At 36.4% G+C, this 18,052-nt stretch overlaps 1 protein-coding gene across 3 annotated transcripts in view; it reads left to right on the forward strand.

Moving 5' to 3' along the window:
* The window catches only part of VPS13A (vacuolar protein sorting 13 homolog A), a 112,591-nt gene that overhangs the window by 32,761 nt on the left and 61,778 nt on the right, over nt 1–18,052 (forward strand). For all 3 annotated transcript variants that reach the window (XM_055698571.1, XM_055698573.1, XM_055698572.1), the window contains exons 21-29: nt 62–194; nt 964–1,081; nt 5,857–5,995; nt 9,982–10,066; nt 11,776–11,948; nt 13,450–13,606; nt 13,986–14,065; nt 14,322–14,381; nt 14,459–14,615. In XM_055698571.1, coding sequence (XP_055554546.1) covers nt 62–194; nt 964–1,081; nt 5,857–5,995; nt 9,982–10,066; nt 11,776–11,948; nt 13,450–13,606; nt 13,986–14,065; nt 14,322–14,381; nt 14,459–14,615 — 1,102 coding nt within the window. The remainder of the gene's footprint in view (nt 1–61; nt 195–963; nt 1,082–5,856; nt 5,996–9,981; nt 10,067–11,775; nt 11,949–13,449; nt 13,607–13,985; nt 14,066–14,321; nt 14,382–14,458; nt 14,616–18,052) is intronic.

Consider the following 18,052-nt stretch of genomic DNA (forward strand, 5'->3'; position numbering starts at 1 on the left):
GGAATTAATGCTTTGGGATTTTTGAAATTGATTTATGCTTTTTTTGTGCCTTTTTTTTAAGATGAAAAGCAAAAGTCGTTCTGATTTATCAGAACTCAAAGTAGGACAAAGCACTATTGAAGATATAATGTCAAGAGCTTACGACAGTTTTGATATCCAGCTCAGCAGTATACAGTTACTGTACAGCAAACATGGTAAGTATTCATGAAAGTAATTCTTCTGTATTGAGTAGGAATATTTTAGTGGTTATACGCCTTTATATTTTTAACAGAGAAGCAGTGGAGAATCTTTGGAACATACTTCAAGAGCATGTTCTAAATTGAGTGCTATGAACGTGTTACAGATTTCTAAAACATATCTTCAGGCCTTAGATTCCAATCTTAGTTTTTGCTATAAACAAAGTTCAGATAGATCCTTTATTTTTGAAGAGGTCTCATTTGATTTGTTGCATAATAAATATAAAGGTGTAATTTATTCACAGTATTTTCCTTCAGTGCCTTTTCCTTGTTTCCCTCCAATTCAGAGCAGAATCCATGAATAATGGTAACTTGATCATTTTTTGAGGGTTAAGATGAGAATCCCTTATTGAAGGGAACTTTCACTGGTAGATTGGGAACTCATAATATTGAAAGAGTCAGAACCAGAGAAGTCTAAAGCATTTGACTATTAACCCTTTGGTTCCAGAGGGGAATCCAGAGCCTAAACTTCTAGTACCATGTATTTTAAGAGTTGGGCCCTTAGTCTGTAGCGTAGATGGGGTAGCTCTTTAGATGTGAACGGTAGAAATTAAGTAGCTCAGATCTTCTATGTTCGCATGTATTGATAGAACTGTAAAAGAGATCACATCACTTGAATTTTTAACAATATATGCTAATTAATATCAGATACTTTAATTCTGTGATATGTGTAATGGGAAGTAATCTCTTTCAGTGTTTAAAACAAAGGTTTTATTTGCTCTTATAGATGAGAACTGGCAAGAGGTTCGGAAGCTGAAATGCTCATCTCAACATATCTTGCAGCCCTTAGACGTGAAAGTGGAATTTAGCAGGGCTATGGTTGTTACAGATGCAAGAATGCCTAAGTATGTGGGTTCTTTCCTATCTTGAAATTTTATGGTAAATGACTTTTTTAGGGGAAGAAAAAAAAATCAGGGATCTAATTATACTTCCGTTATTTTACATTGGCCGTGTGTGTGTCTTGGAAGTAAAATACCTTCACTGAGAAAAATAGAGAATAAACTGCAGTAACTGCCATATGTTGAAGAGGTGTTAAAATGTTATGATGTTCTAAAATAAGTATGTATAATATATTTAAAGATTTTTATTAGATATTATTAGCTGTTTTAATTAGGTCTTTCTAGTAGCTGTTCTCATTTTGCAGTTCAAAAATAGTTTTGAACTATTGCAGTTCTCATTGAAAGTACTGATGAGCAAAAAACATGAACTTACAAAGTCTCTTCTATAAACATCACAAATTTATTCTGAAAAGTAATGTGCTATTATACTCCCTTTCACTTAAGTTATTAATAGTGCCATTTTACCTACTAGAGATGACTTCTCAGGGAAACAGCTGCATTGGTTTGCACTTAGGCTTTATTTAACAAAAAACCTTTTGGTTATGGAAATTATACTCAATCAGAAGCAAATGTATTTTACTATTAATGATGAAATTTTGTTGTTAAAAATCACTGAGTCAAAGTGGCAGATATTACCTTTGCGCTTGATTTGGAAAGGGCATCCTCACTAATGCCTGATAAGGACACTACTACCATAAAGTCCAGTTGGTTCTGAAGTACTTGTAAACTAGTGTATTAATGCATTACAGGGTAATTTGGTTTATTATGTCATTAATAAGAATCATATTTTTATGCTACAACAAGCTAGTGTATATGCTTACTTCATTTTTAATACTGTTGGAAATTTAGATTTCAGCTAGGCACTTCAGAAAATTAATGACATAAAAATAGACCTCGGCTATTGCAGAAAATTGTTTAGTACAATCAGAAAAAATCAAGAGGCAGGTTATGAAGTAAAACAATTATGAAGAACTTAGGATTTACTTAGGAAAAACCTTAATACGCATCAGCAGTGCTGTGTATTAACACAGATCAATGATTGCATGGTATAATGGTGCCACCTTCTGGAAGGCTGGGAGGCTGCAGTCTGAATTTTGATGCTTGGGTTTACAAAACATCTTTCTCTTTTCCTCTGTACTTTTTCTTTGGTGGAGAAAGTGAGATAAGGGAAATACAACTCAAAGGAATCTCTTTTTTTATGTTAGAAGTTCCAAGGAGAGAAAATCAGATTTCATTTCTATGGTCATACAATAAATTGTCTTTTTTTAGGTGGGTTTGTAATCAACATCTGTCCAAGTTATGCTAGTATAACATGGGTTAAGGAGTTTCTGCTCTTAATGAGAACACCTGCTGCAGTATTGTACTACTACCTGTCAAACTGTCTTGGCTACCAGCTGTGCTTCTCCTTTTGGCATTGTATGTGTTTAGACTGATTCTGGGAAGATTTTCCCTAATGGATATTACTTCTGTGTTTCAAATTCTCATACAGTCACTTTGCGGCTTGGAGATCAGCTGCTGCTTCTTTATGAGTACCTGCACTGTCTACAGCTCTTAGGAATGCCATGGACAGCAGTTTAGTACTAGATAAGTTGTATGCCACAGTTAGTTGCTGATCATAACTAATTCTTTAACCTGTAGCAAGAGCAAGTAACCATTTAGAATCTTATCATGTTGATACTGTGACTCAACAGCAGCCGAACTTGTTCATTTTTTACCTCCTTTACTCTCCAAATTCTTCCAGTCTCTATTCTGTTGATGGTATTACGATATGCTAGAGTCATCTGCCAGTCTTGAAATGGCAGGTGCAGCAGCCTTTTATCTGATGGTGCAGATCTGACCTTTTCTTTAAGGGCTTGCTGCTTTTCCTTCTCACTTTGAGTTTTAAGAAGTCTGGAAATCATGAAATTTGGTATAGTATATATCCAGTTAGGATTGTATGACAAATTTTTACATTTGGTTATGTATTTTCCAAATCAAATGTTCTATTTTCTGTTGGTGTCTAGATCTTACTACTCAAACTCATCATTACTGTCAGTATCAGTGTCGCTTCAAATGCCAAATCGCTAATCACTGCATAATTTCTCTTTTTTAAAAAGAATTTTCAGTTAATGAATATTTATGGACAAATATTAAAGCTCATGTGATCTCTAGATGAAATTGTACACAAATGATAAAGATTAAATGATAGCTTTTGTCAGCAAAAATCCTCTAAATTTTAGTAATTACTTGAGTATAGGGTATTATGAATCAGTATTGCTCACCTCAGTTACACATACATGAGTGTATTTTCAGTATACATGTAGCTGCTCCTTTATATTCCCATTTTTATAAGTATACTTGCATATAGAGCCAGCATTATATTTTTCCTGCTCTTTTAATTCATATCTGGAACTGTGCTGTGGAATAGCATAGTTTGATTGAGAAAGGTGAGTGGAAAAACATTTGATCTACAGCAAAAACTAGTACCAAAATTGCTTTCTTTAATGTAGTAGGGTTTTATGAGTTAATTCCTTAGTTCAGAGAGCACCTATTATACTAAGTTATCTAAAAAGCAGCTAATTGTGTGGGTGTCTATTTTTTTTTAATTTATTTTTTGACGTTTGTACATTGAATCCAGTTGAATTCCTTGTGATTTTATTGTTCAAACCCAGTAATGAATTCACCAGGACTTTGTGCTGTCTTTGAGGAAGGCACATTTCTATACTGCTGCCTTGAAGAGAATACAGATTTATCTTTCATTTGTTGAAGAGCACTGTATCAAGGGCCTTTCACTGTTAACCTGTATTTTCATCTGCTCGTTTCCTAACCCTTAAGACAGGCTTTCACTGTGGTTGGATCTGAGTACCTGCCTTTCTTTCATTTCTAAGAATTGGGTGTAGTGCTCCTTACAGTTTTTTTCACTTGACATTTGGAAGCACTAATATGATTCTGTAGTTTTCTAGCCTGTGTAAATTGGTTTTTTTATGTTTGCTTTATCCTGTGGTATGTTTCCCCCACTTCTGAAGGAAGTGGCTGGGAGTCTTCTCATCTGGTTTATGAAGGTGTATGAAGCCAGTAATTAGGATACCAATATTAAGAGAATTCTGCCATATAATTGTGTTCATTTAAGAAAAAAAATATCCAATTTAGAGGAATGTACTTATTTGCAGCTTTTGAGAATGGCATCCTTGACATTTCTTTCTCTTTAATATAACCAGTCTGAACTTCAAAAAAGCTTTTGCGCAGGTTTCCTCATCTATTGAAGTACTTAGCTCCTCCATGACTCAGTCTCTACAGGTTGGGAATAATTTTATTCCACTTCCAGATGTTTTCTGAACCTTTAAAGCTTTTAAGAGTATTTTTGTGAGCCTGTGATTACTTGCAGTTATCTGCCTTGCCTGTGCTAAGCGCTTCCCATGTAACGGCATGGGCTATCTGTTGTACAAACATTCATCAAAAATGTCTTAACAATATACATGAATTTTTTGTAGGGAGGTTTAAGTGCAATGGAAGTGAGAATTGCTGTGTCCTAGATAACTGGAGCACTTAAGCAGAAGATGGACAGGTCCTTTCAGATCCAGAAGCTACACATCTACCCTGACCTTCTCTGTTAAAATAAAAGAACAAGAAAGGAAAAAAAAAGTGTAAATTTATCGCTGACAGAACTGGAATTAAGAAAAGTCAAAAGTAGTTGAGATTTAATTACCTGTGAGAACTTAAGGTTGTGAAGAAGTTCATAAACTGTAGAAAACTAGGTGCTTTAATGTGTACAATTTCATGCTTGACTTGTTCAGGTATGAAGAGCTGTTTTTCCAGTTACTTTTGTAGTTAGTTGAAGGTAATTGAAATTTCAGGGGTTTTGTCCTCATACCTTCTCCATTGTATTATATTCTGTTCCTTTTGATGACTGAGCTGTGAGTTAAGCACAGCAAAACTGGAAGGAAATGGCAGGTCCTGTGCCTTACACCCTATGTGTTTAAGCATCTGCTGTTGCCCACTGTCGGGAGATAGCTGACTTTTTGAACAGACCTCTTAATCTGTTCTAACTAGGTGTTGTAATAAAAGCATAAGCCACTTCTCTCCTTACTTCTGTTCTGCTCAGTTCTGTGAGAAACTGTAATAAGTTTTAGGTCTTTAAAAATCAGTGTCTACATTTGAAGTGATTCTACTTGATACTGGCCATAGCCTATTCAAACAGGCTTAAAATATGTCTTACTGCTTTCATTTTTAAAGACTTCTTTTGTTATGTCCTTTATAGCTATGCTATTTATTTCTCTGTTATATATCTAGACTACTGCTAGAGTCAGCTTAAATATATGTAATTTTTAGAACGTATTGTGTATACTTTGCTTGAAGTTTTGGGCTGTAAACATTCTTATGCAAAAAAACCCAACCAAACCAAACCATCTTTTTGTCTGTAAAATACTTTTAAAGGTTCCGTTATGTGATTTATTACAAGTAATTAAATTAAATGTGCCAAACAAGGGGGAACAATTTCTCATCAGGAGGAAAATATACCTTATGTAGCCAAATTAGAAGTGGTTATTAGTATTATTTGCAGTCCTGATCTGCAAGACATTGTATCAAATGGAAGTATAAATTACAGGAAGTATAAATTACATTAATAACTGGCTGTTCACTAGTTAAGTAACTTCTGCGTGCAACAGACATTAAATACGTATCTCTCAAAACACAATGGTTAGATGAGTAGTTTTCTGACTAGGAAGACTTGTGTGTTTTCAGAAGGAAATTATGTAAAGTTTGAATAAAATAGTTTAAAGATAACTGTGTTTACAAAACAGGTTCAAACTTTCTGGACAGCTGCCTTTACTTTCTATCCAAATATCAGACCAGAAGCTGACAAGTATCTTGGAGCTAATTGATAGCATTCCTAAACCAGAAAGTGCTCCTGCTACCAGTTCTCCTCCAAAACTAACTGAGGTAAGGCCTTTAAAAAATACCAGAAAAACCTCTTTTTGCTTTTAGTGTTGCAGTTTTGAACGGAGCACAAGGAAGTGGAGAACAAGCATGTCCTTAGTACTTCTTGAAAAACTTAACTAATTCTCTAAAGCTATAGAAATTTTGCTCGTTATTTAGTTTATTGTGATCTTTGGCTGAAAATTATGGAATAGTTGTTCAGTGGCTGAATTTAAAATGCTTCCTCCCCTTCCCCCGCCCCAGCCCCGCAACCTTCTGCTAGTCTGGGAATTACTTTGTAGTTCATATTAATTGTGGTTAACAAACTTTTGTTGAGGATTTGTTTAATTGTACCTTCAAATTTACATATATATCAGTGCTGCAGAGTTTGGGTTCAGCTGTTTTTTTTTTAGCAAAGGGAAGGTTGACACTTCGGAATTTTTAGAATTTAAATGGTATGTGGATCTTAGATAGGAGTTTAACTTTCAAAAATGAAACAAAAAATATCCGCTAGCTGTGGCTATGTTGGCTAAACAGCATCTGACTGGAAAAAGTGGAAGCTTCATTTCATCTGACTTAACTGCTCATCACAGCTTCTCTTCAGTCAGTTACACAGCATACCTGAGTGGGCAGCAGTTCTGTCTTGCATGTCTTAAGGTTTATGGGTGTGGAGTGCATTCTCCCCCTACTTGCCCACCCCCTTTCCTTAGTTAAAACTGGTGCAGGTCACTATTTTATGCCATTTTGAGGACTGAGGACTGCCACTTTGTTCTTATTACTACTGAAAAGTGGTCTTTACCTGTTGATATGAGCTGTTCTTAACAAAACTAGGAAATGAACTCTTGAGTTGCAAATGTTAAACACCACTCTAGTCTGCATGATCTGGCTATGTTTTATGTATCTTTAAAGCAGTCCTATCATTTGAACATATGTGAAATCTCAAAGTTAAAGACATAATTGGGCTATCCATTTGTCGTTTGCAAATACTTCTAATTATCTGTTATTTAATCTTTTGTGTACTTGATTCTAAAGGAATAATGGTTCTCTCTGTGTTTTTTTTAAAAAGATTATTTAATTATTATCTTTGCGTATTTGTACAAATTATTCTGCCCTGTTTCTGATGGCTGTTGCTTCAGTTTTGGTGGCATTTTCTGTGGTTTATGTTAGCATAATATTAAATAACAGTAAATGCACACAACTAGACATGCATACCTATTGAAAGTATGTATAGAGTGAAGATAGTTTCCCTTCAACATGTAATTCCTGCTATGTCTTTAGTGGTGACATTAAAATTGTAACTAGTTCTGCCCTGACATGCTCTTTCAGTCTTCCTATACTAACGGTGTCCCTGAGCCAAAAGCCACCCTAGTTTCTGTTTTGTGCAACTAATCACAGACTTCCTTCAAGAATAAGTGATGGGATTTTAGTTTTAAATAAATAAAATGTGTACACATATGATTATCCTGTACTTTATAACATTACTTATATTTGAATTTAATTTTAGACTTCAACTATTTCATTTAAAATATTTCAAGTGCTTTTGTGCTTAGTATTACCTGTATACTACTTGTGATGCTCAAGATGAGGTGAGGGAAGACAGCCAGTGTGAATGTATTTGCATTATATGCAGCATCCGTATTAAAGCCTATGGTTAAACTTGTCTGCTTAAGCTTCCATCTACTATAGAGCTGGACAGACTCAAATTGCTGGTATTAAGTTCAGTTAATTTGAATTAATTTGCTGCTTTGTTGGTGGCAGATACACTCCCATGCTTTTATCCTTGTAGCTGACATTGTTCTGAGCTGTGTTGCCATCACATCACTTCTGAACCTAAAAGGATGTGAATCCCTTTTTCAGAGCTCCCCATGTGAACTTTGTTTTGTGGAGGAATTGTTCTTGAGCTGCAAAAATGGAAGACTGTTCAGAGCAGATCCTTCTAGGTTTTTGCACTCTGTACTTTCTTGTGCTTCTGTAGAAGAAGGCTGGCCACTTCAGTGTGGAAGACTTTGCTTCTTGTGATTTGGTACTGTGAAGTAAATTCTCACAGTTTCTTCTCATTGTAGTCTTAGAATGTGAAAGTGTTATGTATGAGACACTTTCACTGTTAAAAGACTCTTAGAGACTTGTATCTACTAGTCATAGACATGGATATATTCAGTAAGGTTGAATTATGTGGCTGGAGGCAGAAAAGAGACTATTGAAATGTGGAGAGTGAGATAAATCGAGCCTTGGAAGCCATGTTCAGAGGTGCATGTTTCTTTGCTGGAATAATGCTTAGATTTCTGAATGATTGTCTGAGGCTGGGCTTTTAAAGTAGCAATATCGGGGTGGGTAGGGAGAACTACTGTTTGCACAAGTCCAGAGCCAAAGACATTCAAGAAGAAAGACATACAGACAATGCACATCTCTCTCCTTCCTTTAGTACTCTGTGCAAGGCACATGTATACTAAATATGCACATGGAACATGAAAGCGATAGTTCTGTACAAACTCAGACCACTGGGACTACTTTCTAAGGCTTGATGGGAAATCTGGCTTTAGTGAATAAACCATTTGGTTACCTCCACTAGGAGAATTTAATTCTGTCATATGTGATACCACATGGAATGAGGATTCTTTTCCTTTTATCTGCTGTAGTGGCAAAGCAGTGACATTTTATGAATTTTCAGTTACGTCTCTGGGTTGTGCATAACCTCATCTCACAAATGAAGACCCTGCTAGCATCTGGTTTTCAACAGGGCTCAGTGCCGGGTCCTGCCCTTGGGTCACAGCAGCCCCACACAGCGCTACAGGCTGGGGCAGAGTGGCTGGAAAGGGCCTGGTGGGAAAGGGCCTGGGGGTGCTGGTCCACAGCCGGCTGAGCGTGAGCCAGCAGTGTGCCCAGGTGGCCAAGGCGGCCAGCAGCACCCTGGCTGGTACCAGACACAGTGTGGCCAGCAGGGCCAGGGCAGCGATGGTCCCCCTGTCCTGGGCACTGGTGAGGCCGCACCTCGAACGCTGTGTTCAGGTTTGGGCCCCTCGCTGCAAGAGGGACGCTGAGGTGCTGCAGCGTGGCCAGAGCGGGCAGCGAGGCTGGTGCAGGGTCTGGAGCACAAGTCTGACGGGGAGCGGCTGAGGGAACGGGGGCTGTTCAGTCTGGAGAGGAGGAGACTCAAGGGGGGTACCTTACTGCTCTCTACAGGTACCTGAAAGGAGGCTGTAGCCAGGTGGATGTTCATCTCTTCCCCACCCCACCCCTCAAGTAAAAAGCAATAGGACAAGAGAAGATGGCCACAAATTGTGCCAGGGGAGGCTTAGATTGGAAATCAGGAAAAATTTCCATCACTGAAAGGGTGGTGAAGCATTGGTACAGGCTGCCCAGGGAAGTGGTTGAGTCACGTTTCCTGGAAGTATTTAAAAAATCCGTAGATGTGGTGCTTACAGGCATGGTTTAAGCGTTAGGCTTGGTAGCGTTAGAATAACAATTGGACTTGATGCTGTTAAAAGTCTTCTCCAGCTTATGATTCCAACAATGATTCTGTGATTCTGTGAAATTTAGGAAGAATTCTGTGTGCTCTTATGTCTTCTCTGATGTCTTTTTTCCTTTTCCCCACCTGTCACTAGTATCATGTGATTTTTATAAAGAACAGTTCAACTTTTACTCTTCTGTGAAGTTGCCATACTGCAGCCCTATGAGGGACTAGGTTTTGTCTTCCCTGAGTTTTCATATGATGTGCTTTTTCTGGCCATCTTTTCATCTGTGAAGTTGGATGTTTGAATGGCTGCGCAGTGTTTCCTAATGTATTTTCTCTGTAGCTAAATGAATGTGTAGTACCTGCTGTTTCTACCTGATTTAGGCCTCATGTCTCTCCATGCTTTTAATTTTAGTAATGCAAGTGTTGAAATGCAATGATTTGTATTTAAAATAATACCAGTTTCCTTAAGTCGTAAAACTTCGTGGAGCACATGGGCTTGCAATAGCATGCATGACCAGTGAATTCTTGTAAAAAAATTTGTTATCTCCTGTTTCAGGCTGCAGTATCCCCTGTACTGTCAGCACCACATTTATCACAAGGTGTGTTTCCTGTGTTGGATCTTCATTCGTTTGCTGAGTCAGGTAATACGATCTATTTTGAAGTCTGATTTGATAAACAGATCAAGTCAAGTTTCTGAGTTTGTTGAATTTGGTTCCTTTGGAGTAAGTCACCATTTTTGGCTTTGTTTCAAGTTCCTGCAGGTTGAGTAGTGTTATGTTCTGCACAACTTATTACAATTCACTTCGTACAAAATATTTGTGTCTTTTCTCACAGCAGTAGAATTCTGTATGCTTGTTCTTGCCCTTCCCTTTCTGAAGGCAAAGCAGTAAAATGTTTATTTGGTAGGATGTCTTTGCATATGTTTCTACAAACCTCTATTCAGAACATCTGAAGTAGTATGTATGTCATCTTTTGCTTCAGTATGTACTTAGTCCTCTGATGGTTTTGGATATTTTTTCTACTGTAAAGGATTTCTCCTCTGCTTAGCTGGATTTATTTAAATTAACAAAATACTGAAATAATGACTGCTAGAAACTACTGTGTTGTTATAAATAAATATTATTTCAACTTCTGCAGGATCAAAGAGAAGAATGTCTGTGAAGAAGCTAGTCATGTTTAATATTGCCTTGCTGTTCAGACAGCTTAGCTAGATTGTAACATTCCATCTAGTAGTTAACGTTTGAAAAATAATCAACTATATAGGTGTTATTTCAGTGTCAGTCACCTTTGTCATGCCAAAACATTAAACTGGAGAAATAGAGAGCAGTACCTCTTCTCTCGCAAGTTAATGATATATGTGGTTTGTAAACACTAGCAAAATTATTAGTGAACTTAATTTTTACATGTACTCTATCACTTTAAATTCAGTGTGTCTGCACTATGTATAGAAATACATATTTGTGCATTTTCATCTATTTTTTGTATTAGTTCCTTTAAGTGCCCCAAGGTAGAGAGAATGTGTCTTTCAGTTCTCAAACATTAGGGTGAGGTGAGAGTGAACAGTGGCAACAATGAATTTGAGAGAGTACTAACTAGACTTTAGATTGAATCAAGTCTGGTTTTTAATTTATACTATACATACAGCTGTGTAATCATTTTAATGGATTCATGTTATTTCTCTGTTTTCATCCCCCAGGCTCAAAGGTGCTTTTAAGCCTTAGAAAATACCTCTTTATATCACTTCAGTTTTGTCAGAAGAAAGATACGTTACCTTTAACTTCACTGTTTATGGTTTTTAGGTGATGGAAAAGAGCTGTGTAAGATGGTGCAATTAGTTTGTCTTTGTCATGCTTCTGTAGTAATGTCAGGTGGTTTAAAAGCTTGATAGTCCTTAGGTGTCTCTCCTGAAATGGGAGATCCTTAACAGGGAGAGATCCACAGTAGTGTTGCTGATAGTAAGGCAAAGGCATCTGTACGGTCATCAACGTTCAGTCCAGCAGAAGAGTTGGTTATTAAGCTATGAGTTCACACTGAATGCAAGATGAGCCACAGTTTGTACTGTCTTTTTCACAGCCAATAGTGAGAGAATGCTGATGGACTTAGTTGATGAGAAATGATGTATGATGATGTGGTGGCAGGAGCTGTAGGTGTGATAAAAAGTTGTGGAGGTAGGAGCAGAGGTAATTATAGGAACAGACATTGTTGGTTGCTAGTTATCAGCTAGGTAATCTTTCCATACTTGCACATTTAAGTTCTTATAGATTAAGGCTAAAAATTCTAGGTCCTAGTACTGCAAAAAATATTGGCTGTCTAAAATGTGTATGTAATATTGTTGTGAACTAATCCTTAGAATCAGAAGAAGAATTTTATGATGCTCTAAGCAGTCCTGTGGAAGACGTGCCATTTTTTGAAGCCCCATCTGGTTCCCTCAAGCGAGCTAGCAGTACAAGGCGAAAAAAGCTATCTAAACAAGAATCACTGAAAAATATGACAGAATTCCAGCTGAGGTTTGAAGTAGCTGAGGTAAATTTACTTTATTTTTATTTCTCTGAAGCACATCTGAACTGTAACCTTTCCTTTTATTGTGCTCATGAATCCATGTCTGCAGGAGTATTGATCCCTGTTTCTTGCTGGAACTGTTCTGTACAGTTTTTTTCAAGTCACAGTTGTGCTTCTGCATCCTTGTTGTCACTGAAACGCTCTGATTTATCCACTTTATTTCCCAGCTTAATTTATCACTGTATTTCCTTTACATAAGAATCACTCAAAGAACAAGTTATGTAGTTGTTGTGTCTTAAGACATAGCATTTGACAACTTTTTTCCACGTACTGCTGTGGTCACTGGAAAAACTTCATTAATGTTTCCTCTTGTACCCTGTTTTTCTGCTCCAGATTTTCCCAGACTGTTAGCCTTACACCTAAATCTATAACTTGTTCACTATGAGGTTTTGTGTGTTACTCTTGCTGTTTCAGAACAGGGGGGAGGGAAAGAGTGTTTTACTAAATACATGACACTGTTTCTAACTGCATTGGTTGGTCTAGTAAAAGACATGTCCTCTTACTGCTATTATTACCTTTAGCATTAGACCATATTGACTGTGACAAGTGTTATTGCTGCTACTCACTGTATAACTTTACACATAAATGATACAAATTCAGTTAACTTGACAAATTCTGTTTTAGGGTAGGGGTTACAGAATAGCTTCAGCATATTATATCTAGCTTGCAACGGATCTTCTTATATACTGCACCTTATGGAACAAATATGAACAAATAAAGCTGAAACGTACTGGTTTTTGTGTGACAAGACTTTAAAAAATGACTACTAGTCTAAAGATAGATGCTGTATTTTGCATTATTCTCTAATGGAAACTTACCTTGCAGTCTATAAGAAAAAACCCACAATTGTGAATCTAGTAAGAATCACCTTCTCTCTGTTTGTTGGCTTTATAGTTTAAAATTGCTTGCTGGGTATAGTTTTTGATTTTTGATATTTTAAAGACCATTATGTGAAAAGGAAGAGTACATATCTTTGTTTTGCTTTAGTTGTGAAAGACAGATACAGCTCAGCTAGCTATTTAGTGAACATCTTTGTCATACATAGGTGAAAAAGTAGGAAATCATCTTGCTTGGAATATTCAGCTTGGGAATCTGACTTTTACCAGGAGAGTTCAAAGATTCCATTGAAAGCACTAAACCCTTCATGCTGACTGCAAACCTAGTTTTCACTGGGTTGAACCATTACCAAAACCTTTACAGAGTTGTTCTTAAAAATAAATTAGTTCATGTAAGTGTACTTTGGTATTACATATGTACATGTTTGAAGTTTTTGTTAAAATAGCAGCAAACGGTATTCTAGCAATTTTGCTTGGGGAACTGCTGGTTTTTTTTCCAGGGTATTTGCTGTATAAACTATGAATAGACATTAACTGGTAAAATAAGTTTTTATACAGGATTATATATTTACAAAGAAGATAATTCCCTATGTTTATTTTCTGGTGTGTGTTTGTTTGGGTTTTTTTAGGTCTTAATTAAATTATGCCGTCTTACTGGTAATACTGAGACACCTGTGCTGCAGCTTGATATTGTAGGGTTAGGCACTGAACTTAAATTAAGAACATTTGACATGACTGCAAATGCTTTCCTTCGTGAAGTTTGTCTGCTGTGCCCAGAGTACATGGGTAAGTATTTATAGTCTGATCAAAAAATAAATCACAAATAACATTGTGAATTTGTCTTCAGAAAGCCTTTAGGGCTTTCTTTTGTCAACTGAGGAAGATTTGCTTCCTAAATTAAATATTAGACGGTTTTAGGGGACGAAGTAATTCAAGAGTTCGTTGTCTTACTAATGCTTTGGTAAAAAAATGTTCTAGTGCCGATAATTTTTAGTAGAGAAATCTGTTTTAAGTCTGCAGGAGAGGCTTTCTGATTAAATAGTAATGACAGCTAGTAGCCTAGTTTGTAGTCTGTAGATGACTAAAAGAGTTGTAGAAAACTTGTAAATTTATTTTCTTTAAAAAAAGTAATTATTTTATTCTTCTGGATTTTTTTTTTTAAAAGATGATAATGACAAGCCAGTTTACATAATTACTACTTTGGATAATGTAGAAGATGATCTTCTAACTCTGGAGTACATAAAGGTGAGAAGCACGTTGCTTTTGAATTGTAAGCCAGTCATAATCAGTGCAGTATTATTGAGCAATTGTTGAGTATTTCTCCTTGCCTGTTCATTTCTTAACATGTTGAGTGTCATGTGCAAAAGTGTTTCTGCTCCCTAAACAGATTAACTTGCACATCTGAAGTTGTAGTGGTTTTAAAAATACATTCTTTCTAATGAAATTTGCAAGCTTCTCCTGATCTGTTTGTTTGTTTTGCATGCACATTCTGGTGGAATAGGCTGATATTAATGGACCGGAACTGAAAACTGCCTATCAGAATGTTCTACAGAAAATAAAGGTATGATATCTTTTTTAACATCATTTTCTCATTGTGGGAAGAGAGGCAAATTAGATAAACATAATTTGTTCCTTTAGGTGAACTTTTCATCTCTAGATGTTCATTTGCATACTGAAGCTTTGCTGAATGCTATGAACTATCTGAATAATCTTCTACCTAAACAAGAAACTAAAGTTGCAGAAGAACTTGTCCATGAAAAAGTAGAGGAGAAGAAGGATGTTCTTAAGAAATTAAGTAAGTTTTAGATTTTTTTTTTACTCTTTTAATTCTTCTCTCTGGAATCTATTTTCTATTTTTTAAGCCTATCAATGACTTCTGAAATGAGAAATTTTGTTCAGGGTATATTGTAATAAGAATGTTAGCAATCAGAGCAGTATGCAGTAGCAAGGGTAGACTTGCTGGCTGGAAGTGTATAGGGAGGAATAACTGTATAATTAATGAGGTAAGGTAGAGGCTGCAGCTGTTGACATTTCCTGAGGTCAAAATACAAAGCTTGTTTTTTGAAGATCTGTGTTCAGACTCACTTGGTTATGATAATCTGTGCTGAATAGTAGCTTACTGGCAGTGATTGTTGCTGACGGTGTTCTCCCATATAATGAGAAAAGTGGTTTTGCCTTAAGCGTTGATGAGGAAAGGGTTTTTATAAAAAGCAAGGAAATAAATAACATTTGTGTTGGAAAATTCAGCATGAAGATGAAAACTTTCTGTGGTAAGTGTATTAAATGTGTTCCAGACATTTTTGTGCTTTCCAAATAATAGCATAATTACTCTTTTTCTCCAACTCTTTGGTGAAATGGCTTTGTATGTTACCTTTCTTTCCATCATAAAAATATTTCTCCTGGTTTAAGTTTGCAACCTGCAGGTAGTACTTGTTTAGCAATTGTTGATTGTGCAGATATTGGCTGTAGATGTTAGTACAAAATACACCCTATTGCATTTCATAAGTTTTAGGATAGTTTCGGTTACTAGTGATCCACTGATTTGCTAAATGGCTAAATTCTGTTTGGCACCAATTTTGTAGGAATAATATGTTGGAATTGCTGATTTGAGTTTATTAACTGGCACAGGAATTTGCATTTCGCTTGAAGTGTAATTAAATAAGTTCTTGCATGGTGGAAGGTGGCTTGAGCATTTTCAATCTTTCCTTATAAAAAGCTGTTAAGAGCATTCATTAATAACAATTACTGTGTTTTTAGGAACATATAAGTAGAATAAGAATTCCTGCAGTTTGAGAGAAATCTGATGAGCTTCCTCATGTTTACCAAAGGTACCTGGTACTCTGTAGGTATCTGCTTTAGATGTATAAATTTAGAATTCCTAGCTTTCCTTGGTCTGAAGAAGCATTGCCACTGTTGCATACTGAAAGGAGTGCCGGCTAGCCAGTTATCCAGTGTTGGTCTGAGGGAATTACTCTGCTCTAATAAGGCTAATCTCATTTCTCCATGTGCAGTTTTCTGATATATTGGTCAAGACATACCTTTGCTATGTATTCAAGGCACGGAGTATATGCACACACACACCCCACCACCCTTCCCCCTCCCTCCCTCCCGCCTCAGCTATCTTTTTGGTTTCTTTCCCACCCCACCCCTCTGGCATGAATCGAAACTCTGGATTTCTGTACTATTTGAGGACGTCAGTCTCTTGTGGATAACTTGCTTGCCATGTAGTTTTGTCATTCTCTGACAGATTTTGGCAGGTCTGGTTTGTTGAAAATGCTGTGCAAGACCAAACAGATCACTTCTGTTTTTTGATCTTGTGTCTGGGAGCTGCTTTGAAATGAGTGCTTCTATTAAATGCTCAACATTACGCCAGTGATTGTTTGTTTCTTCCATAGAGGACTTCTCTGAGACCTTTGCAGTTATTGCTTGATGTTAATTGTAAAACAATGAGGGTCCAGCTAGTTATTAAAACAAAAACCAGAACACACACAAAGAGTACAGCAGAGGATAATTCTTAAGATGATTCTAGTTCAAGTATTGTAATATTCGCTTTGCATTACTGATTTTGGTACTGAGTTCTGTCATATGACCGACCTAGTCAACCTGCTGTTACACTGATGAGATCTTTCTGAGGCTGCATGCATTCACTGATGTTAGTTCTTAAAAGCATTTCAAGTTAAACTGCAGTACTGGTTTGGTATCTCTAAACCCCATGTATCACATTTGCAACATTGGTGAGATTTTTTTCAGAATGTTAATTTGTGCTGCCTTTACAAACATACTGCTGTTTGGCAAAAAAAGGTTTGTAGGTTCTGTTTTGGGGGAAGAGATGGAGGAAAATGAAGGAAAATATTTGTATTAGGAATGATGAGAGATAGCTGGGATAAGATGTGGGAAGAGCGTTAATATGTCACACAGCCATTGTCTTTCAGCTGATGATTTTTTATTTTTCCATCAGATTAAGAAGTTTTAGTTCCTTAGCTCTTTCTTTGAAGGTGTTTTGTAGGTCTCAGTTGCATAATGGAACTGAGAAGTAAAAGGTGGAATAATTGCTATGTAAAAAAAAAAAGATTCTTCCATTTAACTGTATTTCTTAAGTTATTTTTTTTCTGTGTGAGATTGTTCTCATTCATGATGGTTGTTTGATTTCAGTTACACAGGAACATGTTTGGACACTAGAAGAAGTACTATTTATGTACCTGTGATAGTTTGTGAACTTAATTCTGTTCTGTGGCTTACTGAGAGCTGGAGGTAGAAGATTCAGCACTTCTTTATCTTCGAACCTTTTTGCTGTGCAGGCAAACATTGAAGTGTTTGGTACCATAGAATTTTTGGAGGCAGAGGGTTGCAGTAGTTTGTTATGTGTTAACATGCGACAATTTAGGCTTTACACAGCTGAAAAGCTTTCATAGGTGATTCTTCTCCCTCCTTCTCCCCTACTCCTGTACAACTGTGCAAACTAAACTTTGAATGAGGGTAGTTATTGGTTAATTTACTGTGGCTTCTCTTTTGTTAGCAACATGAAATAAAATCATATGACTGAAGCTGGTGTATTTATGGAACTAGAGCTTGATTGTGCAGGTTGAGAAGCCTTAACATACTCAAACACAATACTTACAGGTAATATCTCACGTGAAAAGCTAGGCTGAGGAAAAAAGTGGGTTGAATGTTTATTACCTTTAATTTTTCTGCTTTGAGCTTTGTTTATAGATTACCTCTAAGAGTTTACCACTTAGGACTCAAAGTCCCCGCATACAATATATGATATTTCCCTTTGTCGTTTGAAGTGGCATTAATGTTACTTCATATTTAACTTTCAGAAAAAAGTAGAGCAAGTTTTTGTTTGAGTCCCTTATCTGTTGTATTTAACATTACCTGCAGATAGTGTTGTGTGGCATCAGTCACGTCTACTCAAAATGAATAGAGATTATTTCTCTTAATGTGGAGTGAAATACTTACATTTTTATTCAGTTATGGAAAAAGAAAATAATGACTAAATATTTAGATGCCTCTGTTCTGGAAGGCACTATATTTGTCCTTTTGTACCTTTTGTAGGTTGTAAGGTTGCCTATACTCATTTTGAAGGATTCCCATTGTCCCTTCTCTTTAGTGTCTAGTTGTATTAATGGCATTTTCATATTTCAAAATTTAGGTTTAGAAAATACAGGTTGTGGAGATTACATATGGCAGATGACTTTTTAGTAAAACCAAGACCATTAATTGCAGATAACT

The sequence above is a fragment of the Falco cherrug genome, chromosome Z (genome assembly GCF_023634085.1).
Source record: "Falco cherrug isolate bFalChe1 chromosome Z, bFalChe1.pri, whole genome shotgun sequence".
NCBI classification, from domain to species: Eukaryota; Metazoa; Chordata; class Aves; order Falconiformes; family Falconidae; genus Falco; species Falco cherrug.